Genomic DNA, 25783 nt, shown 5'->3' with positions numbered 1-25783 from the left:
CATGGACTATTAGAGCAATTGGATCAAAGTGACTCAGACAAGGAAAAAAATAAAATGACTAAACTAAGTCTTACATTTGTTTAAATTCAAAATAATTGTTAAAAAATAAACCGTATTTTCTGAACATACCATAGGTTTTAAATAAAAATTAGCAGTCAGGTTTACTTTTAGTTTCTTACAGAGAGACGTTAAGTATGGAGACAAAAAGAGCTTATTACACTTCAGTTAGAATTCTGAGTCAGGTAACTTTAGAAAGTAGGGATCACTGAATTGCCTCTAGAGAATAATACATTATTTCAAAATTAGCACGAATTTGATATTTAATAACACAAACTTGGTTTAATAGTGACATCGAACACCTACTCATTAAAACTTTAATGAAGATAAATTAAAACACCAGTATTTCTTGTTGAAAATGTCAAGAACCACAAATGAAATTTTGTACACGAGGTTCACATCTCGAAAAACTGTCAAGTTTTATGAAAATAGCCATTATACTCGCATAGTCTCCGCAAAACATTTTGATGATAGTGTTTAACTTCGGGGCAGATCAAAAGGTGTTTCGTGTGTGGTCAGTTGAATAGACTTGTTTCACGGTGTCCCTAGAAAGAACTGAAGTTCACAGTTCAATCCAATTTAAGTATGTCCACTCTCCGCTTTGGTTTCTCAAGCAAAAAAACACAGGGTCAGTTATGGACAAGCATTTATTAATATACTGAGCCACCAGTCACAGGCAGAATTAATGCACAAAACAAACAGAACCGGTAGCCTAACCCCTGGCTCTGTGTTGATTTAAGAAACATTAATTAGAGAACCTATGAAAGCAGTGTAATCTTTTGAGAAAGCTGGTGACTTGGGGAAAGTGGGTTGATTAACACATGGTTAATGATTTATTTTCTGCTTTGTTGTTTTTAACACTCAGACTTTTTCTGCTCCTCCAGCCTCTAGCTTCATGCTTCACGTGGCTAGGTTTCATATGCATCTATACCATTCACTTGGAGAAGGAAATGGCAACCCACTCCAGTATTCTTCCCTGGAAAATCCTGTGGATGGAGGAGCCTGGCAGGCTACGGTCAGTGGGGTTGCAAAGAGTTCCACACGACTGAGCGACTAACACACATACTATTCACTAAATATATTAAACTGTTATGTGTCTTATGTTAAAAAATAGTTTATTTACGAAAGAAATGATTACCCAACAGGGACGTTTTGGAGAAATCATATATGTGCACCATCATTGGTACACTTGGGCTTCCCTCATAGCTCGGTTGGTAAAGAACCTGCCTGCAATGCAGGAGACCCCGGTTTGATTCCTGGGTTGGGAAGATCTGCTGGAGAAGGGATAGGCTACCCAATCTGGTGTTCTTGGGCTTCCTTTGTGTCTCAGCTGGTAAAGAATCTGCCTGCAATGTGGGAGACCTGGGTTCGATCCCTGGAGAAGAGAAAGGCTACCCACTACAGTATTCCGGCCTGGAGAATTCCATGTATAATCCATGGGGTTGCAAAGAGTCACACACGACTGAGTGACTTTCATTTGTACACTTTTGTATGTATATACATTATCTTAGGATTTAGCCTTATTACATTTTGAGGAAACATTTTAAAAACAGCTTCAAAGTCCAATATATTTGTAAGCATAGGTTTCATACATTATTTCCCCCAAATCACAAATTAAATGTGTATTATAGCATTTTACTGCTACTTGGCACTTAGTGAACAATCCAGTGTTCATTTGTTGTTGCTGTGGGTCAGTCACCAAGTCCTGTCTGACTCTTCGAGACCCCATGGACTGCAGCATGCCAGGCTTCCCTGTCCCCTGCCATCTCCTGGAGTTTACCCAAGTTCATGTCCATTGCATTGGTGATGCCATCCAACCAACCATCTCATCCTCTGTTGCCCCCTTCTCCTTCTGCCTTCAATCTTTCCTAGCATCAGGATCTTTTCCAGTGAGTCGGCTCTTCCCATCAGGTGGCACACGTGTTGGAGCTTCAGTATCAGCATTTCCAATGAATATTCAGGCTTGATTTCCTTGAAGATTAACTAGTTTGATCTCCTTGCTGTCAAAGGGACTCTCAAGAGTCCTCTCCAGCACCGCAGTTCAAAAGCATCGATTCTTCAGTCCTTAGCCTTCTTTATGGTCCAACTCTCACATCTGTACATGACCACTGGAAAAACTACAGCTTTGACTAGTCGTACCTTTGTCGGCAAAGTGATGCCTTTGCTCTTTAACACACTGTCTAGGTTTGTTACAGCTTTCCTGCCAAGAAGCAATTGTCTTCTAATTTCTTGGCCGCAGTTACCATCAGCAGTGATTTTAGAACCTAGGAAGAGGAAATCTGTCCCTGTTCCCACCTTTCCCCCTTCTATTTGCCATGAAGTGATGGGACCAGATGCCATGATCTTATTTTTTTTAATAATGAGTTTTAAGCTGGCTCTTTCACTCTCCTCCACCCTCATCAAGAGGCTCTTTAGTTCGTCTTCACTTTCTGCCGTTAGAGTGGTATCATCCACATATCTGAGGTGGTTGATGTTTCTCCTGGCAGTCTTGATTCCAGCTTGTAACTCATCCAGCCTGGCATTTCATATGATGTACTTAACATCTAAGTTAAGTAAACAGGGTGACAATAAACATCTTTAGTATACTCCTTTCTCAATTCTGAACTAGTCACTTGTTCCATACAAGGTTCTAACTATTGTTTATTGACCTGCATACAGGTTTCTCAGGAGACAGGTAAGATGGTCTGGTATTCCCATCTCTTGAAGAATTTTCCACAGTTGGTTGTGATCCATGCAGTCAAAGGCTTTAGTGTAGTCAGTGAAGCAGAGGTAGATGTTTTTCTGGAATTCCCTTGCTGTCCCTTGATACCATAGTTTTCTTCTGCTGATCTGCATCATTGTAGCTATGGGGGTTGAGAAGATCAGGAATCAAAAATCCACAAATTCAGGTCTGAAAGCCTCAAATTCACTTTTTTTTTTTTTTTCCTGGTGGAAATTGCTTTACAACGTTTTGTTGGTTTTAGAACAATGCAAATCACTGATAATTATATATATGTATCCTCTCTCTCTCTTGAGCCTCCCTCCCAGCCCCACATCCCACCCTGCTAGGTCATCACAGAGCATGGAGCTGAGCTCCCTGTGCTACACAGCAGCTTCCCACGTGCTGTTTTACACACGGCAGTGTGTGTATGTCAGGGCTCCTCTCCCAATGGGTCCCACCCTCTCCTTCCTCCCCTGTATCGACAAGTCTGTTCTCTACGAGGTTCATCGGTGCCATTTTTCCAGATTCTCTATATATGCTGTCATATTCCTGGGTGGCTCAGAATCTGCCTGCCAGTGTAAGAGACACAAGCGTGATTCCTGGGTCAGGAAGATACCCTTGAGCAGGATATGGCAACCCACTCCAGTATTCCGGCTGGAGAAATCCCATGGACAGAGGAGCCTGGCAGGCTACATACAGACCATGGGGTCGCAAAGGGTCAGACACAACTGATTGACACACACATATACAATACTTCTTTTGACTTGCTTCACTCTGTATAACAAACTCTGTGTTCATCCACTTCACTATAACTGACTCAAATTCATTCCTTTTCATGACTGAGTAATATTCCATTGTATATATGTAACACATCTTCTTTATCCATTCAGCTGTTGATGGACATCTAGGTTGCTTCTATGTCCAGCATTATTGTAAATAATGCTGCAGTGAACATTGAGGTACATGTGTATTTTTGAATTGTGCTTTTCTCAGGGTATATGCCCAGGGATTGCTGGGTCATGTTGTCGATTTATTCCAATTTTTTTTTTTTTTTGTATTTTCTTTAAAGGATTACTTTATTAATTCTAAGTACATAACATAAAGTATACTAATTTTAAATGCACAATTTTTCAAAACATGTATACATCAGTAAAACTACCACTCATAGGAAGGTATTGAACATTTATTTTACAATGAATGCCATGTTATCTACCGCATAAATCATCTTAAATGTTACAACCTGTACTGTATGTCTTATAAATATGCTGTAGCTTGAGTTGTCTAATAAAAATATTGCTCCCTACTTGCATTTCTATGACTCTTTGTTTTCACTATCTTTATACTCTTTTATGGTTTGTTTTCTACAAATATGAGTATCCAGGGTTACAGAGCCATACTGTTCTTCATAGTGGCTCTATCAATTTACATTCCCACCAACAGTGCAAAAGGGCTCCCTTTTCTCCACATCCTCTCCAGCATTTATTGTTTGTAGATTTTTTTTGATGATGGCCATTCTAACCGAGGGCTTCCCTGATAGCTCAGTTGGTAAGAACCTGCCTGCAATGCAGAAGACCCCAGTTCGATTCCTGGATCGGGAAGATCCACTGGAGAAGGGACAGGCTACCCACTCCAGTATTCTTGGGCTTCCCTTGTGGCTCAGCTGGTAAAGAATCCGCCTGCAATGTAGGAGACCTGGGTTTGATCCCTGGGTTGGGAAGATCCCTTGGAGAAGGAAATGGCAACCCACTCCAGTATTCTTGCCTGGAGAATCCCATGGACAGAGAAACCTGGTGGGTTAGGGGTCCATGGGGTCGCAGTTGGACCTGACTGAGTGACTAAAACTTTGATTGTAACCATATGAAGTGATACCTCATACAGTTTTAATTGCTCTAATAATGAGTGATGTTGAGCATCTTTTCACGTGTTCATTGGTCATCTGTACGTCTTCCTTGGACAAATGTCTGTTTAGGTCTCCTGCCCAGTTTTTGGTTGGGTTTGTTTTTCCGATGTTGAGCTGCATGAGCTGCTGGTATATTTTGGAGATTAATCCTTTGTCAGTTGCTTCATTTGCAATTATTTTCTCTCATTCTGAGGGTTCCCTTTTCATCTTGTTTGTAGTTTCCCTTGCTGTGCAAAAGTTTTTAAGTTTTATTAGGCTCCATATGTTTATTTTTGTTTTTATTTCCATTACTCTGGGAGGTGGGTCATAGAGGATCTTACTGTGATGTATGTCACACAGCGTTCTACCTATGTTTCACTCTAAGAGTTTTATTGTTTCTGGTCTTACATTCAGATCTTTAATCCGTTTTGAGTTTATTTTTGTATATGGTGTTAGGAAGTGGTCTAATTTCATTCTTTTACATATAGCTGTCCAGTTTTCTCAGCACCACTTATCGAAGAGGCTGTCCTTTCTTCATTGTATATTCTTTCCTCCTTCGTCAAAGATAAGGTGCCAATATGTGCATGAGTTTATCTCTGGGCTTTCTACCTTCTTCCATTGATCTGTATGTGTTTTTGTGCCAGTACCATCCTGTTTCAATGACTGTAGCTTTGTAGTATATCTGAAGCCAGGAAGGTTGATCCCTCCAGCTCTGTTTTTCTTTCTTAAGATTGCTTTGGCTATTTGGGGTCTTTTGTGCTTCCAAACAAATTGTAAAATTATTTGTTCTAGGTCTGTGAAAAACAATGCCTTCGGTAATTTATAAGGATTGCATTGAATCTGTAGTTTGCTTTAGGTAGTTTAGTCATTTTCACAATATTTATTCTTCCAGTCCAGGAACATGGTATATCTTTCTATCTGTTTGTGTAGTCTTTGATTTCTTTCCTCAGTGTCTTACCATTTTCTGCATACAGGTCTTATGTGTCTTTAGGTAGGCTTATTCCTAGGTATTTTATTCTTTTTGTTGCAAACACATTTCTTACTCTTAAGAACTGTTTTTTTTTCAAGAGAAAAATTTCCTGTAGCCTCTATCTGATTTTGGATAATTTCTACTGCTGTTACATTTTCGACTTTTTATTTCATCTGGCTCTATAATTGTTATCTAGTATAATTTTTTATCTACACTGGTTGAGTCTACACAGCCATTTTACTTGGACAACATTTCTGGACATTCTCTCTCTCTCTCTCTCTGTTAAAAACTAACATCTATTTATTTATGTTTGGCTGTTCTGGGTCTTTGTTCCTGCATCGGCTTTTCTCTAAGGGTGGTGAGCAGGGTCTATTCTGAAGTTGTGGTGTGTGAGTTTCTCATTTCAGTGGCTTCTCTTGTTGTGGCTCCTGAGCACAGGCTTAGTAGTTGTGGCTCCAGGCTTAGTTGCTCTGAAGCATGTGGAATCCTTCCAGACCAGGGATTGAACCTGTGTCGCCTGCATTGGCAGGTGGATTCTTAACCACTGGACCACCAGGGAAGTCCCGGATGTTCTCTCTTTATGCATAAAATGTAATTAGTAAAAATCCTGTGAACATAATCTTCTAAGTATTAAAACTTTTCTTTCTTTAAAGAGATTTCCTTAGAGTATTAGTGCACAACTGGTCAAAAACATAAACATTTTTCAGATATATTGTATTATGATGAGATAAATAAATGATTTTTCTCAAATCCCTGTGGGTGAATGTTGCTGGTAGCTGGAATGGGAGAGTAATAGTAAACCAGCAAGCATTCCAGTGTTTTAAAAGAGGGTAAGCTTTGCAAAGCATATTCAGATCAGTATTGTGGTAGGAACAAGAGAAGTTTGTTTGTTTGTTTGTTTGTTTGTTTACAAGAACATAATTCACTTCTGTGAAGCTCTGAGTAATATGAACATTGTGAATGTCTCATTGAAACATTTACCAGTTTACAAGTTGACAAATTTGGTTCAGAAAGATTTTCTCTTCAATCATTATTATCATCATCTCAGTTTCTAATAAAAACACTGAAAAGCACAACCTCCCTAATGACTATTAATTTTGCTCTTCTTACTTTCTTAGATACATCGTGTTGTCAGAGTTAAAATCGAACATAACTGGGGAAACACGATGCTACAAATAGGAAAAGTGGGAAAGTTTTTACTCAAATTGTCACTTGGTATCAAAGACCTATATAATAACAATGCTTAATTTTCTTGGTTCTCTTTAAATCCCTTGAAAGTACTTGAAAATTGAACAGAAATCAGACGCTGTGGAAATACTAGATGTATTAGTAGCTAAATACAGTGTTTGAAAACAATTCAGTGTACAATTCAGACTTTTGCAGAATTTGAACAGCAGTGAACATCTGCAAGAATGTAATTAATCTTAACCCAACGAAGCTGGTTTTCCTAAATCCTAGGCATGACTCCCTGACTGCAGTGAGGGGTCCTTTGCCTTACTCTGACTGCACAGGTCACACTGTCTCAGTCTCCTGCTCTGTGAACGCTTTCTCTTCCCCACCTCCCTATTTGGAAATGTCCCCTGATTCGTATTAGGTCCTTTTCTGTTTCTGTGTAAACACTTGTCCTAATTTATCTCATTTAATTCCTGAACTTTGAAACCGTCTATCAACTTAGGAGTCCCAATTTTTGGATTGGCCCCGAGCTCCAAAATGTTTATTCAACACCCTCACTTGAATGTCTACAAAGAGAAAAACAAATATCATGTGTTAATGCATATATATGGAATCTGAAAAAATGGATATAGGTTATCTTATTTACAAAGCAGAAATATACATTCAGACATAGGGAACACATGAACAAATGTATAGACACCAAGGAGAGGGAGAGAGGATGAATTGAGAGAACGGGATTGACACACATGTATTATTGACACTATGTATGAAGTAGGTAACTGATGAGAAGGTACTGTATAGCTCAGGGACCTCTACTCAGTGCTCTGTGACCTCGTAAGAGTGTTAGTCATGCAATCGTGTCCGACTCTTTGCAACCCCATGGACTGTAGCCCCCCAGGCTCCTCTGTACATGGAATTCTACAGGCAAGCATACTCGAGTGGGTTGCCATTCCCTTCTCCAGGGATCTTCCCGACACAGGATTTAACCCAGGTCTCCCGCATTGCAGGCAGATTCTTTACTGTCAGAGCCACCAGGGAAGCCCATGGTGACCTAAAGGGGGAGGAAATTCAAAAAACAGGGGATATGTGTATACGTATAGCTGATTCATTTTGCTGTATAGCAAAAACTAGCACAACATTGTAAAGCAACTAGACGCCAAGAAAAATTTTTTTAATGTATCAAGAAGGACCAGACATTTTTATTCACCTCAATGCAGCCCACCCTCCCATGTGAGTCAAAGCCACCACATTCCTCCCACGACCCAACCAGCTGCTCAAACCAGGAATCTGGGTCTCACCCCTCAGAGCCTTTGTGTACCCTGAACCACCAGAAGGTCCTGTGACACTGCCTTGCGGTGTGTCCTGACCTGGGTCAGCGTCTCCTCTCACGCCAGCTAGTCCTCTGCTCCCTCGTCCTCACAGAGCAGCTTTGATGACCTGCTCTGCTCTGCAGTGTCCGGTCTGCAGGCTGAACCAGAGAGAGTTGGATCTGTCTCTCACCCCTCTAACATCCTTCACTGACAGACAGTTCAGATAAAACCCATCTTCTGCCCCAGTCTCGCCAGGCTGTGCTCAGGCCTTGGCCTTGCCCTGAGCCTTTCTGCCTGCTCACCTGCCTTTCCTTCCAGACCAAAGGCCGTCTCCTTGAGGGCTTGTGGACAGCAAACTCGGCTCCTGCTCAGAACCTTAACGTGACATGTAAACCTGCTCTTCATTTATGTGGACCCCTGTGCCCATATTTGGCAAGCGTGGCTCTTTCTTCTTATTGAGACCTCTGCTTGAACATTGCTTCCTTATAATATCTTAACCTGGCCAACCTGTTCTTTTTTTTTAATTTGATTTTTTAAAACTGAAGTAGTATAATAATGAGTACAATTCAGACAGTAAAGAATCCGCCTGCAATGCAAGATACCCAGGTTCGATCCCTGGGTTAGGAAGATCCCCTGGAGAAAGAAATGGCTACCCACTCCAGTCTTCTCGTCTGAAAAATCCCATGGAACAGTGGAGTCTGGCAGGCTATAGTCCATGGGATCCCAAAGAGTCAGCCACGACTGAATGACTAACACTTTCACTTTTCTGTGTTGATTCATAGTGTGCTAATTACTTCTGTACAGAAAAGTGATTGCTATATATACATATATATACACACACACATACATATACCTTTTATTTATATTCTTTTCCATTATGGCTTATCACAGGATAGTCAATGTAATTCCCTTTGCTGTACAGTAGGACTTTGTTGTTTACCCATCCTCTATATAAAGCTTGTGCTGTGCTGTGCTTAGTGGCTCCGTCGTGTCTGACTCTTTGTGACCACATGAATTGTAGCCCTCCAGGCTCCTCTGTCCATGGGGATTCTCCAGGTGAGAATGCTGGATTCGATTGCCATGCCCTCCTCCAGGGAATCTTCCCAACTCAGGGATCAAACCCGGGTCTCCTGCATTGCAAGCAGACTCTTTACCATCTGAGCCACAAGGGAAGCTCATATATAGTTATATATGATATATACAAAGCACCCAAAATAGTTTGAATGAATGAATCGGTTTTTCTAAGGATTTGGAACCGAGGGCAAGGCAGGCGGTCATGTTGGTGGGCCCCTGGACGTCCCCGTGTGGCCGTGCTCTCACCCTGTATGGCATATTCGGGTCACCTGTTAGTGTAACAACCAAAGTTACCAGTCACCCAAATTCATTTACTTTTCAGAAATATTCTTTTCCAAGACTTCAAAAATGTTATCACTGGTCATCCTAGCCAGCAATCCCTGAAACCTCCATCTTTGAAAACCTCAAGACTCTCTCCAAAGCAAAATAGGAAATGTTAGCTTTCCTGAATTGTGTTGCTTATCAATTATAACAATAGATTTTCCTTGTATAAGCCACATTTCTCCAACTCTAAATGTGACTGTCAATTTCATATATCGACAGAGTATTGCTCTTCAATCTAAAGCAATTTTTTGAGAGAATTCACATAGAATATACAATAGCTATCTATGTCATGCATAAATGAAAAAATATGATTTTAAAAATTATCTTTATCTCTGCACTTTGGACATAGACTGATATTCAAAAGCCCATTTAAGGCTGCCTCTAATTGGAAATTTGCATTCACCCTTTCCATTTTGTAGCAACAGAATTCATGAATTAAAATAACCTGTTTTAAATTATTTTTCAAATCAGAGACTCCAAACCTTACAAGAAATTTAGTTAAAACTCCAAGAAAAAAGTAACATACTACAAAATTATTTTCACCACTTTTAAAGTTAGATTCTAGTACATTAGTTATATATGTTAATTTGAAACAAAGTTCATATTTCTGGAATAGTAATTTTCATATATTTCAGAGAGATTAGAAGTCAGAGAATCATTCTCATTAAAGAAGGAGAAATGCTTATGATGGTAAATGGGTCTCATATGACATTAAAAGCAATGTGTATTGAAAAGAGGTATCAGGTGTTTCTGGAGGATATTTTCCTTTGGGTTTGTCAATACCATTTTAAAAATTGTTTTTTATTTATCTGACTGTGCTGGGTCTCGTTGCTGCACAGGCTTTTCTCGAGCTGTGCAGAGCGGGGGCTCCTCTCCGTTGCAGAGTGCAGACTTCGCTTTACAGGGGCTTCTCTTGTTGCAGCCCGGGCTCTGGAGCACAGGCTCAGTAGTTGGGGCACACGGGCTTAGTTGTTCTGGGGCAGGCGGGATCTTCCCGGACCAGGGACTGAACCCTCGTCTCCTGCATTGGCAGGCGAATTTATTTGTTTTGAAATGGAAACACAAGATGCGTCTGACTCCCATGTGAAGGCTGGAGCCGGTCCTAGGAAGGAGCATCAGTTCTCACGGAGCAGATGTGAACAAAGCAGAGCCATAACCATGACTTAACTTTTCTTGAAATCAGTAAATAAAGTTCATGTCATCATATAAAAATCCTTCCCTGGTGGCTCAAGCAGTCAAGAATCCACCTGCAGTGCAGGAGACATTGATTGGATTCCTGGGTCAGGAAGATCCCCTGGTGTAGGAAATGGCAACCCACTCCAGCATTCTTACCTGGGAAATCCCATGGACAAAGGAGCCTGGTGGGCTGCAGTCCATGGGGTTGCAGAGTCGGACACGACTGAGCGACTGAGCACACACACTAGTCTTACCCATTGAAATAGCAAATATAGTTTTTGCAAAATAATATTTCATTTTGATGTGTGACTGTGAAGTATTTAAGAAATAGACAAGCTGGAATTTACATATCCAGGCATGTATTGTTGTTTGCCTTGGGAGATTATTAATGATGGCAGTGATGCCCTTGTTTCAGTGATAAAAGTGAGTATTTTTCAGCACCAAATGTGCCAGCTTTGTTCTAAACACTTTAAATAGTTTTAATTTGTCCCTGTAAACAAGCCTATGAAGTAGGCTTTATTATTTCTCCATAATATAGTTGAGGTTGAATATATGGAAAATGAGATTCAGATGGTTGATGCTCTGTGGAGCATCCTTGTGTGAGGTTTTAGTGAAGATAAGGACCTGGAGCGGCAGGCAGGAGAGTCCAGGCAAACCATGGGCTTGCCATCGAGGCCCCCCACATGGGAGGATGCGACACCCACAGATGGGACCATCACCTGTGGATGTGTGTTGCTTTGGGAGACTTTGCTAGAAGCTTCCGGTGAGATCTGTCTCTGGTTATGCAGCCAAGCCAGGCTGACTCACCTGCACCAGCAGTTCCTGGTTGCTCTGGGAGTTGTCTGGGGTTAGTCTGAAACTGCTGCAGTGGGACACCCGCCCGCGATGCAGTAAGGAGTTTCATGATGCAGCCCCCACTTTGGGCTTCTTTTCCCTTCGGGTGTCTCAGGCCCATTTTCCAGACCGCATCAGAGGCCCACTGGCTCATCCCCAACAATGGGCAAAAGCCACTTCTGCTGTTGGCGATTTCCTCTGACGGTGAAAGGAACAGTGCTTACCTCTGCCCACAGCGGGCTTTTCTTTGACCTCTTCAGTTAGTGTAATGCCATCAGCATGTCAGCAGAGCACTGTTTTCTAGATGGAACACAGGCTGGTCATCTTGATCAGCGGTTCCCAACCTTTCTGGCATCAGAGACCAATTTTGTGGAAGACAATTCTTCCCCCAGCCGGCGATGAGGGGTGTTTTCAGGATGATTCAAGCTTTCCATTTACTGTGCACTTTATTTGTAATCTAACCCCACTACTGATGATGACAGGAGGTACTGAACCACAGCCTGGAGACTGGGGACCCCTCCTCTAGATGGTCAAGGACCGTCTACCATCCATGCCATGTGGCACCCTCTGATAAGTGTCACAGGAAAGGGACCCCTCAGTGACATCCTTTCAAGAGTCCACAGGGAAATGGAGGACCCGGGGGAACACCAGCCTCCTGAACATCCTCCTGATGAGGTCCCATAATACGCTTCCGCCCCCAACCCCCATGATGCTGTGAAAGTGCTGCACTCAATATGCCAGCAAATTTGGAAAACTCAGCAGTGGCCACAGGACCGGAAAACGTCAGTTTTCATTCCAATCCCAAAGAAAGGCAATGCCAAAGAATGCTCAAACTACTGCACAACTGCACTCATCTCACACGCTAGTAAATGCTCAAAATTCTCCAAGCCAGGCTCCAGTGATAGGTGAACCGTGAACTTCCAGATGTTCAAGCCGGTTTTAGAAAAGGCAGAGGAACCAGAGACCAAATTGCCGCTGGACCACTGAAAAAGCAAGAAGAGTTCCAAAAGACATCTATTTCTGCTTTATTGATTATGCCAAACCCTTTGACTGTGTGGATCACAATAAACTGTGGAAAAGTCACCAAGAGATGGGAATACCAGACCACCTGACCTGACTCTTGAGAAACCTGTATGCAGGTCAAGAAGGAACAGTTAGAACTGGACATGGAACAACAGACTGGCTCCAAATAGGAAAAGGAGTACGTCAAGGCTGGATGTTGTCACCCTGCTTATTTAACTTCTATGCAGAGTACATCATGAGAAACGCTGGGCTGGAGGAAGCACAAGCTGGAATTAAGATTTCCGGGAGAAATATCAATAACCTCACATATGCAGATGACACCACCCTTATGGCAGAAAAGTGAAGAGGATCTAAAAAGTCTTTTGATGAAAGTGAAAGAGGAGAGTGAAAAAGTAGACTTAAAGCTCATCAGTCAGAAAACTGAGATCATGGCATCTGGTCCCATCACTTCATGGCAAATAGGTAAGGAAAGAGTGGAAACAGTGTCAGACTTTATTTTTGGGGGCTCCAAAATCACTGCAGATGGTGATTGCAGCCATGAAATTAAAAGACACCTACTCCTTGGAAGGAAAGTTATGACCAACTTAGATGGCATATTTAAAAGCAGAGACATTACTGTGCTAACAAAGGTCCGTCTAGTCCAGGCTATGGTTTTTCGAGTAGTCATGTATGGATGTGCGAGTTGGACAGTGAAGAAAGCTGAGTGCCAAAGAATTGATGCTTTTGAACTGTGGTGTTGGAGAAGACTCTTGAGAGTCCCTTGGACTGCAAGAAGATCCATCCAGTCTATCCCAAAGGAGATCAGTCCTGGGTGTTCATTGGAAGGATTGATGTTGAAGCTCAAACTCCAATACTTTGGCTACCTCATGCGAAGAGTTGACTCATTGGAAAAGCCCCTGATGTTGGGAAGAATTGGGGGCAAGAGGAGAAGGGGACGACAGAGGATGAGATGGCTGGATGGCATCACCGACTCGATGGACATGGGTTTGGGTGGACTCCGGGAGTTGGTGATGGACAGGGAGGCCTGGCGTGCTGCAATTCATGGGGTTGCAAAGATTCGGACACGACTGAGCGACTGAACTGAAAAGAAGTCTTCACTAAGAGATAATCTTGTATCAACCTAGAGGGGTGGGATGGGAAGTGAGATGGAAGGGAGGTTCAAAAGGGAGGGTCTATATGTGTACCTGTGGCTGATTCATGTTGCGGTTTGACAGAAAAGAACAAAATTCTGTAAAGCAATTATCCTTCAATTAAGAAATAAACTCATTAAAAAAAAAAAATAGATGATCTCTCCTGGACTCCCAGCTTTTCCGCTGGTCCTGGGTCTGAGGACAGGAAACAGTGGTGGCAACAGTGTGGGGAACAGCTAACCCCTTCAGGGTCCAGACGGGTCTCACTTATACCTTTGCGCGAGTGGTTCAGCCAGGGGAGGTTTTAGGAAGCATGCACGGCGAAGTATTTTTATAAACAATGAGTGCGCTGTTTTAACCAACTAACCTGTGCCTTTTTAATGAGATTCTGTAAAGAATACTGATCCACTGCAGCCCCACAGGAGCTTGGTGACAACAAAGTGACTTAGTGCAAAATACAGCTGAACTCATTTAACAGCAGTTGGATAAACTGTGCACCCTCCCCTGATCTGTAACAACCACCCTCAGACAACAGAAGGCTAAAAGGCTAGAAATTATCCACATGGAACTGAACAGGGATCAATCTCAAATTCAAGTTAAAAGAAGCATTTATAAAAATCAGAAAACAACAAAGAACAGACGAAGGAAGTGACACCCCTGGGTTGACTATAGACTCCATGGAGAAAAACACCTGCCTCAAAGTCAGGGACCACGGCCAGGCCCTTCCCCCGGGCCTCCTCCTAAGGCAGGCCTCTGGGTCCCCAGCCTGGCCGCCCTCCCCCAGGATGGGAGCCCGCCCCACGGGTGCCCACGTGACTAGGACGGGCAGTACCGTGTCCTCACTTAACAAGAGGGCAAAGCAGGCCACAAAACGGGCGAGCCGTACACCCAGGTCACAAACCCCAGGGTGACGGTGCTGCTCTGCTGTGCCCGGCAGAAGGGTTCCTGGGCACTGCGCTGCCTGAACTGGAGCGCAGCTGCCCGAGTCCTGCGGAAAGCCCCAGGAGTGCTCGATTAGCAGGCTGGAAGCGAGAGAGGGACAAGGCAGGCCAGCCCTCGGGGCACTGGACTCCAACAACAGGGGCTCATCCAAGTGACCCGAGCGGAGAGGCACCGAGCTCCCTCCTGATGCTCCCTCCATCAGGGATGCCATGATGGACACGAGAGCCTCTGGAGGAAAGCGGGCTGGACGGCACCACAGCTAAGTGTCCAGGCTCTGATCAGACCAGTCCCCACCGCACTGCTGGGTGTGCAAGCCTGGGCATGGTGCCCAGCCTCTCTAAGCCTCAGTGTCCATGTCTGCTGAATGGGGATAACAGCAGCCTGGACCTCACCTGGGTGTCTGTGGGATTAGATGACAGGCTCGGAAAGCACTCTTCGGGGTGCCTGGTGCACAGAGTCTCCTGCACACTGCTACCCACCGTCATTAAATTGGTTTCCCCCAATTCTAACATCTATGGTTCTGATTCGGTCATTTCTTTTAAAAAACCACTAAGTGGAAATTCCATGGTGGTCCAGAGGTTAGGTCCAGAGGCACTTTCACTGCCCGGACACAAGTCTGATCCCTGGTTGGGAAACTAAGATCCCGTAAGCTGTGCAGCATGGCCAAAATAAATAAGTAAATAAAATTTTAAAAATAATAAATAATACTACGTCCATTATAAATAAGCATGAGATGATTAGAAGGCAAACAAGTGGGAGAAAGGCAAACTGTTACAATTTCCCCAAGGAATGACCCATTTGCAACAAAATCATCAGCATATTTTAAGTGGTGGGTGAGTTTCATCACTTCCATTAAAATGTCAAGTATTCACCGGTACATAACCACATAGCGTTCATTCATGTAAAACGATAAAGACTCTTTAATACTTCATCGAGAAACAAAGGCATGCTAAATTACTAAATAGTTTACCTTTCGACGATGCTTCCTTAAATCACTAGGCTGATAGATGCATGCAAAGAAATGAAGAGAAACCAGATTTATTGCGACTTTGAAGCTAAAAATCCAAGAATCCGTATAGGCAAAGACAGTAAAGCAAAAATGACAGCAAACATATAAGTGAGATGAAGATTTAGAGAACATGTAACTGGAAACAGAACATTTTCTTGGACCACAGAAGTTAAATAAGCTATTCAGGATTTACTAGAGAAACACTATACATTATTCCTCAGCAAGATACAATTCTATTCCAACATCATGATTTGTTAAAGCACAGCATTCTGTACAACGAAGGGCCTTAACAAAGGGCCTGAGTTTTCTATTCTCAGCCAAACTTCCCTATAACTTAGTTTCTCTTAATAAATAACATGTTATACTTCAAAATAGTAATTTAACAGATGAGGAAGTTACCATAATACCTTTTTTAACACTGAACAAATCTAACCACCTATTGGACGTTAATGTAATATCTTTACGTAGAATCTGATTTCAAACTTCTCAAAATAAATTCATTAAAGCAGGTACCCTGTGAAAATATATAAGAATGAAAGCTAGAATAATAGCAGGTGGAGTCTTTACATTTTATGAACCATAGAAGATACATTTTAAGAGAGTCTAGTAGAGACATTAACCGTGCAAAAGCTGATGAGATTTACAGTCTTAAGTACAAGCACCAACACAGAAAGGATATTGTGTCAAAAGTCCATTAATTCTACACTTAGAGGATCATTTCTTTATGTAAGCATAATCTCATTTAAGAATCACACATGTTACGTAGTGTACTATCCATCTACATTCTGCTTGTAACTGCATAGTGATACAATAATTCAAACTTCCTGCTGTGGGAGAAGAACATCATTTAATGAGACATGACGACAAAGCACAAACCCGACGAAAAGGGACACACGCTGTGGACCACAGCACTGCTATGACCAGAGCAAGTGGGAGGGCGAGGGAGGGGAGACGGATGGGTAAACTACAGCCTCCGGGTGGGGGGATGGGAGGCTGGGGTCTGGACTGACGACGACTAAGCAGACAACAGTATGAGACAGGAAATCAAAACCAATGATGAAAGCAGACACACCGTCAGAGAGCTCCAACAACAAGGAAAAAATATACAGAACTGTTCTTTTACAAATACTCGGAAAGAAATCAAGCATGAAACCACAGAGAAATTTCAAAGAATTTTAAATACCAACTAATTAGCCAGTGATGCAAATTATAAAAACAGTGTGTCAAGAGACCACAAAATGGACTAGTTACCACTTCATCTGCAGCTAAAATGATTCACCGATAATTTAATTATATGCTAACTAACAATGCAGCTACAATGAAATGGGTGGTAACAAAAAATAGTGATAGTACAAGTGCAGTTACAAAGCAGAGTGTTGCAGACATGATTTCATGGGGTAAACAGCAATGCACTCACAAAACCTAAGCTAAACACGCAAGAAAGCTGGAACATGTGCTTTAGAGCCGCACACTCTGTCACCAAAAGCCCTAGGTCGTCATCCCATTTTTAGACTCGGAAGAGCGAGGAAGCCCAACTTCTTCCCTGGGGCCCTGGGCTTTTAACCTGGTTTCACACGCAGAGCTGGCCTGAGCGTGCGGCCAGGTCCAGCAGCAAGCAGACCAGTTTAGCTTCTTGGTTTTGTTCCCACCGCATGCCCTGCACCCTGCAGCCAGGCATCCCCAATGGAAAACGTGCTGCACGGTTTTCACACACCATGAGACCTGCCTATGGTTACTTTCACGAAGCTGTCTGCTCCCTGAGAACAGAAAACTTCCCTGCAGCTGCTGTGCCCAGCACAGGCCAGGCCCAACGTTACAGAGGCAGGCTCTGGCTGAGTTCATGATGATGTGGCTAAGCCGGCGGTCCAAACATCAAGACTCACTTGTCGCTGTGTGATTACGGAATGATTAAAGACTAGCCAGTTTTAAAAATCTTACACCTCTGAGCGTAGCAAATGTATATCTGATTTTATTCTGGGTAAAAAGAGAAAAAAACAAAAAAGAAACAAATAAAACACAAAACCAGTGTGCTGGGGGAGGGACGCAGCAGGGAGGCCAGAGTCTTGATGTCCAGCTTGTCTACCTCTTGCTCCGGGCTGTGCAGCCTCCTTTGGGGCTTGGAGCGCCCACTGCTGGGCAGGCAGGAGTCGGCAAGCGAGGAGGTGGGACACAGGTTGAGGGAGCTCACAGATTCACGACGACGAAGGTTGCCTAAGCTCCCCCTGCACACTCTGCTCTCAATCTCCTCGACCCGCTGCTCCGTGTTCTCCTTCTCTTCTTGGATCAACCTAAAATAGAATAAAACTCTTCACCTGCCTTTGTCAGCAGAGGAACGTGTCTGGACAACAAATGTGGGCTTGCATTCTGTGTCACGATTAGCAAATTCCAGGAACAGTTGCTCAACTAACATCTCAGCAAAAAGGTAGGACTTTCCCTCTTTTCAACAGTCTCAAACTTAGAATAATTATCATTGAGTCTTACAAAGTGGCCCCTGATCGTTCACGTTTGATTTGACTGATTTACTCTAACATTCTGACGGGGCCTGGGTGGCGCCTCTCTCCCTGTGAGGAGATAACCTGAAGTTGACAACCTTCACCTTCCCCGCTCTCAGGGCAGAGATGCACGGCAGTGCCTCAAGTCTTTTCCACTGGGAATCGGGAACTCTGTATAATCAAACAGCAATTCACGAACAAGCTGGAGTTTCTAAACACAAGTCTCCAGACCAGATGAAGTGCTGAGTTGATTTTTTTTTTTTAAGGTTCTATACATACAAACGCATCACTTGATGCAGTTCTCCACCAGCTTTGTGTGAGTTTCTGGATTCATGTCAATGTGCTGCATTAACCTGTAATTCATGGTTACTGCTTTTCTCCCCTAATGTGTGGTGGATGATTTTATACAGCAGTTTAAATACTCGATTATGCAAATAAAATGATTTTCAAATTTAACTACAAGATTCTTACAGGTCGTAACCTCTCCAGTTTCACTTCTGCTTATACATACTGGAAGTTTTTCACCGTTGATAACAAGTTGATGGACAGCATTTGCCATTTACATCAAGTTAACTTGTGGCATAAGGAAAAATCACCTTTACCTGACAACGTGCTGTAAAAATAAAAATATTAATATATAACCGTTCCAGATTACCTGCGGGGACGGGGAAAGACAATCTTTCTGAGCTGTCTGTGCTCAAAGCCGGCCCACAGAGCAGTCTGTCTACGGCGTCAGAAGTGCAGGCGGCACCACCTGCGTTTGCTGGTTGGCCGTCACCCCCGCCTTTCCCCCGGGCCCCCCGTGCTCGGCCGACAGGAACGGGCACCTCGGCCTGGGCTGACGTGACAAGAACAATCTGAGCAGCGGCTCTGCCAGGTCCTGTGCAGGGTCACCGGCCTGCGACCAACTCTGAACGTGGACTCGGGACAGGAGGCATGGCTGTGCGGGTGTGGTACCAGGCAGATCTCGGGGCCCCCAGCCACCCGGCTGCACCCAGACCCAAGGCCCCCTGTTCACCACGAGGCCGGCCTTTGGATTCTAGCCCGTTTTGTAAATTGTTATAACTGCCAAGACGGTGTCTAAGGAAAACATCTTCAATATACTGATGAGATGAGAAAAACTCAAACACATGTCCTTGGACCACTGTCTTACTTACAACAAGCCAATCTTCACACTGTATTAACTTTAAAAGGAAAATGCAGATCTGAGTGGGAATTTGCCAACCCCAAAACCCCAGCTTTTCTGTTCTAGGTGGCTTTTCACCAGAACGTGGGCGGCTCCGAAGGACACACGAGGGCGAACCCTCAGTGCCGGAGGGTGCACGGGCCACAGGGGGACACCGCCTTGGCACCTCACCCACCTTGGGGCTCAGAGCTGAGAGGGGAACACCCCACAGCGCCTCCCCACAGAGTGCTGACAACACACTGTGGACCGAATGCCCTGGCTGACTGAGCTCTATAATCAAGGGCCATCTCGGAACTGAAAATTCTTGAAGCAGACCTGAAGTCAGTTTTCTTACTAGGGAACACTCAAGACTTGTCTAAGGAGAACAGCTCCTCAGAGAAACCAAGTTTCCAGGAAGCTGGGCTCGGGCGCACCCACCGGATCTCTTCGTTGATGCCGTCCAGCTGCTCCTGAAGCATCGCAGTCAGAGTCTCGGCATCGCCCTGCCCTCTGGGCGACAGCAGAGCGGCCGAGCTGCAGAGGATGGCCCTGTCGTCCTCGCCGTCAGACACGTCCACGTCACTCTCGAACGCCTGGGCCACGCTGGCCGGCACGCTGGCTTCCTTGGCGCGCTCGCAGTCCTGTTTCTTCGGGGTCTGCACCTGGGCACGAGAGGACCACGTCTCGTCAGTGACCACGATTTTACATGGGAGCCCTGACTTTGGATAAATGGGCCATGCTTATGAGACACTGTCATCTCTTAAGCGAGCAGTACTGAAGAAATGGGCAGGAGGAGAATCCAGTTCCTAGATGGCCTGGTGACATTCAGGTCTTAGCGTGGACGGAAGGCAATCCTATGAGGTTTTTCATAAGGGTGGGCTGATGGAGTCAGAGACAAAAACCGAAAATTAAAAAAAAATACATCCATGCTTCCTTCAGCCAGGCGGAAGGAAAAGAAAAAAAAAATCCTTCAGCTCCGCAGCAGCTGGGTCCACCTCAGCCGTCATCACTTGTACTAGTTCACCGAGGAGTACAGTCCTCACAGGTTCCCAGCCCTCCGTTTTCCAGGCTGGTCTGAACACCTCAGACAGGAGCGAGCAGGGGCAGCCAGGGGACCGGAAGGCCAGCCCCCCGCGGCTCTCCTCTCGGGGCACAGGCACTCGGGCTGTTCTGGGGGACGGCCCCTCACACCCCAGGGGTGGCTCTGTCATCAGAGATGCCCGGGAGAGTGCCTGCTGGGCCCCATCCTGCTCTTCCACTCTCACACCTCACACCCTTCTCTCTGCAAATCTCCCCCCTGCCCCACTCTCAACCCAGGTCCTGCCTTCTTTTCCCAGACATGACCTCAAAGCAACCAAGGGGCAGCCTTGAGGGGCTGGTTTGCCGGCTCCCTGTCCCCCGTTGCCTGTGCCCTCACCCTCTGTCTTCGTCACAATCCCTCCCCAGGGCTGGGCCACCCCCTTCGCTGGCTCCAGCACCTCCTGCCATCATTCCTGCTCCGCTCCAGCGAACCAGCTGCCTATGGGTTCACCCCCATCAGCCCGGTCAGCACATCCTCTCCCTTTTCTCACCTTAAAATCGCACAATGGGAACCAGCAGATTCCTCCTCCAGGGCTCCCTGCAGCACCCACTGCAGGTCTCTGAAAGCTCCCTGGGAGCGGCCTCTACTGTCCCCTGCCCCACCCGGTCTCCAGCTCTCTGCAAGCAGGTGGTGTGCCCCACCCCGCAGGGCAGTTCCCCGGGGGCGCCAAGGAACCCATGTTATCAAGCCCCCTCCCCTCCTTGCCCCCGCAGCATGTCTCTCCCTGGGCTCCAGGCCCCTCCCTCTCTGGGGTTATTCCTCAGTCCCTCGCGCCCCTTCTCAACCTTGGAATGTGGGGCACCCCACGGCTCTACTCTTGCACCCCATCTCTCTCCACCAGCACATGCCTGGTGACTTTACCATGCTCGTGCCTTTAAATGCCATCTGTATGCCCACGACCCTGAGTCCTCTCCCGGATCCAGGCCGGAACACTCAGCTGCTGACGGGCTCGTCCACTTGAACAGGGCTGAGGCCGGCTCTTAGCTCCCCACCCCAGTGCCCTCCTCACTTCAGGAAACAGGCTCCGGCCTCGAGCTGCTCAGGCCTGAGCCCGGGGTCCTCCCTGATGTGGCCCTCTCTCTCCGTTATCCCAGCTTGTTGACACGACCCTTGATCTATCTCCGAGTGGCTCCTTCTCTTCCTGCCTCTGGGGCTCTGTTCAAGGTCACCCTCCTGGTGTCACCTCGTTGGCCACCCTGTTCACACTCAATCGTCCCCCCTTCCTTGGACAACTCGGGCACTCTGGTCTCCTTTCCCTGCTCGTTACTGTCCAACGGGCTGCGCGGGCTTAAAAATGGATCCACAAATTCTTCCATCCTCCTCCCTTCAAGAGGCAGAGGGGGCAACTCCTGCTCAGCCCCTGAGCGAGGCAGGACTTTGCAGCTCACTCTCGCAAACACAAGTCAAGGTGTGCGGTTTCTGAGACCGGGGCGCGAAAGGCCCCGGGATACACCCCGCACTCTCGCTCTCAGAGGGTGTTCCGAGGAAAGCCAGGCCATGAAGAGGTCCACACGGCAGGGACCTGGGCCTGTCCCCACCAGCCAGGTGAGTCTGAAAGCCTGCCATCCAGCCCTGGGGGGCCTTCCCATGTTTGCGTCCTCAGGAGGCCCTGAACCAGGCCCACCTGCTGCAAAGCACAGAAACTGGACTGTGACCTGCTCACTGGGAAGTCACTAAGCTTTGCAGTGATTTGTTACATGGCAGTGGATAAAGAACGCACACCGTTTTTAATTCACTGCTGGAGTCCTAGTTCTGACGATGTCTGGCCCAAACTAGCTGCTCACTGAACATGGCAGCTCAAAACACAGACATGTATGAAAAAATACATGCCATAAATGAGGCGAAAATACAAAGGTACTTAAACTTCCAATGAGAATTCTTCTCACTATAAAATGATGGGTATGTGTATCCATTTACTCGCAGGATGATTTCAATCAAAACGGTGCTAATTAGTACTGTGCTGGGCCTCACAGTAGGCCACAAGTTATCAAAATTGGTTCTTTTAAGAAAAAAAAGCATGCCTTAAAAGGAAACTCGTAGCCAGAAAAAGGAAAATGGGAAGACATAAAGCGATCTATCAACGCTTTGTTCCAAAACCATTTCAGGACCACAGTGTGAGGGGGCAGGTGCCTTACAACGTGGGAGTCACATGAAAAGGTGTTTACCTTCCTTCCTCAGGAATTCACCACTATAAAAGTCAGACACAGTTCAGTAAAAGCCGTTACCTGTCGATGCATAGAATCCTTATCTGCGATTTCATTTTCAAGTTTATCATTGAGGTCGTCGTGCACAGAGGTGGCTTCGCGCTGGGCGGCAAGGTAGCATCTCTCAAGGGTAGTGATTCGCACCTCCGCGTCCGTGTTCTGGACCATGGCCTACACCGGGCATTGCAGAGTAGAAAAGGTAAGTCATTATCATGGAACATTCCGATACACGTACGCGTAAAAAAGTTGGACTAAATCCTAAGTTTCAACTCAAAAATAAAGTTAGCGTCCTCAAAATTAAAGTCCTAGACACGGCAGTTTCCTCGGACGTGAGCAAAAACGTGCCTACTTAAAATGTCACATTTGCCACGATTGGCACCCATATGTCTGTATTAACGTTCTGTCTGGCCACTCGGTTTCCCAAGCTTCTCTTCAACATAATAAACCCAAACAGCAAAGAGTATACTAAACTACCCTGTTATTGCATGAATTCCAGGAGGAATGGTATCTGGCATGAAGTCACGACCTCTGTCTGCTACACCACACAGGCGGACTGGATCCACAAGAGGGAGGGACCTTCAACAGATCCAACAGGGACCTCTGAGGCTCGTTTCCTCGGGTAAAAGTCGGAAAACTCTCATGCAATTTCCTCAGAATTCAAGTAATAGTAATGAGTGGAAACAGAAGTCAAAGTTTAACACAACTGGAAGCAGCCTTCTCAAGCCTAATTCTTCTAAAGCAGACTTACACCACATGTATGAAAGGGTCAAACCAGGACCAGAACTTGCTGCTGGTGCAACTCCCGTCCGCCAGGTCAAAATCCACTGCAGGTCCCTCCGTAGTCGACTACTAAGTAACCAATGTGGGCAAAGGCCTGACATTAAAAGTGAAAGGTCTCAAGGCCGCTTTTCCCAGAATTCTCTACATATTGAACTCTGCCACCTAATCTCCTCCTGTTGCCAAAGAATAGTGGGAAAAGGTTATACAAGCGTGCAAATATTCTGTTTTGAGTTCTCACCTTGAGCTCTCACAGAGAATTACTCACACCAAGCTACTAAACAAGGACACCTGCTGTAGCACATGTCGGAGGGGTTCTGTCTGAGACGGTCTCACGGGGCAGGGGTGGGGCAGGGTGGGCGCTGTCTGTCTGCCTACAAAGGAGAGGTGAGGCTCACAGGAGGAGGCCCGAACCCTCAGCACTCTTCTCTTTTCACAATGACCGTTAGGCAGTTTCTCATCAATCATGACAGCCGCAGACACGACCACCAGAAACATCATGACTCTACATGGTCACACAGCACGGGCCTGAGGCTCTGAGGGTGAGCAAACGCCACTCGACCTGTCTGACCGCCGGTATCAATGTCACACATCCCTTCAAGGAGCAGAACCTCAGAAAACTAGAGAAGACGGCCAGGCAAGCTGCCTCAGCTGGGCCCACACAGCGGGCTCCCATCTCTCCGAGAGAACGGGCTCCACAGACGTCACCAGACTCGCCTGAGTGAACCCGAAGGAAATTTCAGCATCATCAGGTATACATTCGACAGGCAGGTGGGGGAGATGAACTGGGAGACTGGGGTTGACGTATGTACACTACTGAGACTATGCGTAAAGTCAACAACGAGTAAGGACCTACTGTACAGCACAGGGCAGTCTACTCAGGGCTCTGTGGTAAAGTAAATGGGTAGGAAATCTAAAAAGAGGGATATATGTAGACACACACACACACACACACACATATATATATATATATATATATAAATATATATATAAATATAAATATATATATATATATATATATATGACGGATTCACTTTGCTGTACAGCAGACATTGACACAGCAGTGTAAAGCAACTGCTAACTGCTAAGTCGCTTCAGTCATGTCCGACTCTGTGCGACCCCACAGACGGTAGCCCACCAGGCTCCCCTGTCCCTGGGATTCTCCAGGCAAGAATACTGGAGTGGGTTGCCATTTCCTTCTCCAGTGTATCAAAGGGAAAAGTGAAAGTGAAGTCGCTCAGTTGTGTCCGACTCTTAGCCACCCCATGGACTGTAGCCTACCAGGCTCCTCCATCCATGGGATTTTCCAGGGAAGCGTACTGGAGTGGGGTACCACTGCCTTCTCCAATACAAAGTAAAGCAACTAGACTCCAATAAATGAATGAATGGATGAATGAATTTTTCAAAGAGGAACACACTGGGCACCCTAGAACTTGTAGAAATGAGGAGTCCACACCCAGGGTGAGCACAGCGCTAGGGATGCCCTCATGTTGCTCCACTGCCAATGGACCGCCTGGACCAGGCCTCTTCTACCGCAGAGATCTCGACGCAGAGGCGGGGAGGCCGCCAGTCGCGGTCTCGCCAGCGCTCTGCTCCTACTCACGCAGCCATCCCAAAGCTCAGATCACCGGGAGAACAAGGGACCCACATTCCACCTCAGGACAACAGACACGTCCGCTGTCACTCACTGCGCGGACATCCCGCTGTAGCTGTCTTTTCGCTTCCTCGGACGTGAGGAGCTCCTTCCTGGCCGTGTCCAGGTCCTCCTCCAGCTCTCTCACGTAGGCAGAGAGGTTTGCCAGGCACTCCTTCAACTGGCTCTGCTCACCTGACTGCCTCTCGATGACTTCCTGGAGCTCGATCACCTTAGCCAGGTCTTCCTCGTGGCTTGGGGAGCCGTCGGAGGATCTCTAAGGGAGAAAGGAAGCCTTAGACAGCCTTGTTTTGGGAGGCAGGGAACACAGCATTTCCGGGCAATCGGTGAGGTCAAAACTTTCTTCTGCACTCTGGGAGCTCACACGACCCTCACAGCCACTCAGATCTACATGGTGCATTGCTGACAGGTCCCAACAGCCCCGCACAGACTGGACGGTAAGGCGAGAACCAGACAGAGAGCGAGACCGAGGACTTGCCTTTCCATCAAGCACCCCGTCCGTTAGTAGCTTTCCCCAGTTATTCTGCTCTTTAAGAATCATCTGCTAAACGTGAAGTCCACCGGACTTTAGGAAGCATCACTACGAACAAAGCTAGTGGAGCTGATGGAATTCCCGTTCAGCTATCTCAAATCCTGAAAGATGATGCTGTGAAAGTGCTATATTCAATATGCCAGCAAATATGGAAAACTCAGCGGTGGCCACAGGACTGGAAATGGTCAGTTTTCATCCCAATCCCAAAGAAAGGCAATGCCAAAGAATGCTCAAACTACCGCACAATTGCACTCATCTCACGTGCTAGTAAAGTAA

The 25783-nt window shown here is 45.7% G+C and overlaps 1 protein-coding gene across 9 annotated transcripts in view; it reads right to left on the bottom strand.

Annotated features, from left to right (window-relative positions):
• Window positions 1-17553: 17553 nt before the first annotated feature.
• LOC145506080 (liprin-alpha-1-like) overlaps window positions 17554-25783 on the bottom strand; it is a 117136-nt gene continuing 108906 nt past the window's right edge. For all 9 annotated transcript variants that reach the window (XM_081489812.1, XM_081489839.1, XM_081489829.1 and 6 more), the window contains 4 exons: window positions 25010-25231; window positions 22566-22715; window positions 19698-19921; window positions 17554-17890 (listed from right to left, as the gene is read on the bottom strand). In XM_081489812.1, coding sequence (XP_081345938.1) covers window positions 17572-17890; window positions 19698-19921; window positions 22566-22715; window positions 25010-25231 — 915 coding nt within the window. In that variant the 3' untranslated portion in view covers window positions 17554-17571. The remainder of the gene's footprint in view (window positions 17891-19697; window positions 19922-22565; window positions 22716-25009; window positions 25232-25783) is intronic.

Source organism: Giraffa tippelskirchi, chromosome 1 (genome assembly GCF_054371585.1).
Source record: "Giraffa tippelskirchi isolate mGirTip1 chromosome 1, T2T-mGirTip1v1.2.pri, whole genome shotgun sequence".
Lineage (NCBI taxonomy): Eukaryota > Metazoa > Chordata > Mammalia > Artiodactyla > Giraffidae > Giraffa > Giraffa tippelskirchi.
The sequence above is the reverse complement of the archived record's forward strand: the minus strand, read 5'-3'. Positions and strand labels throughout refer to the sequence as shown.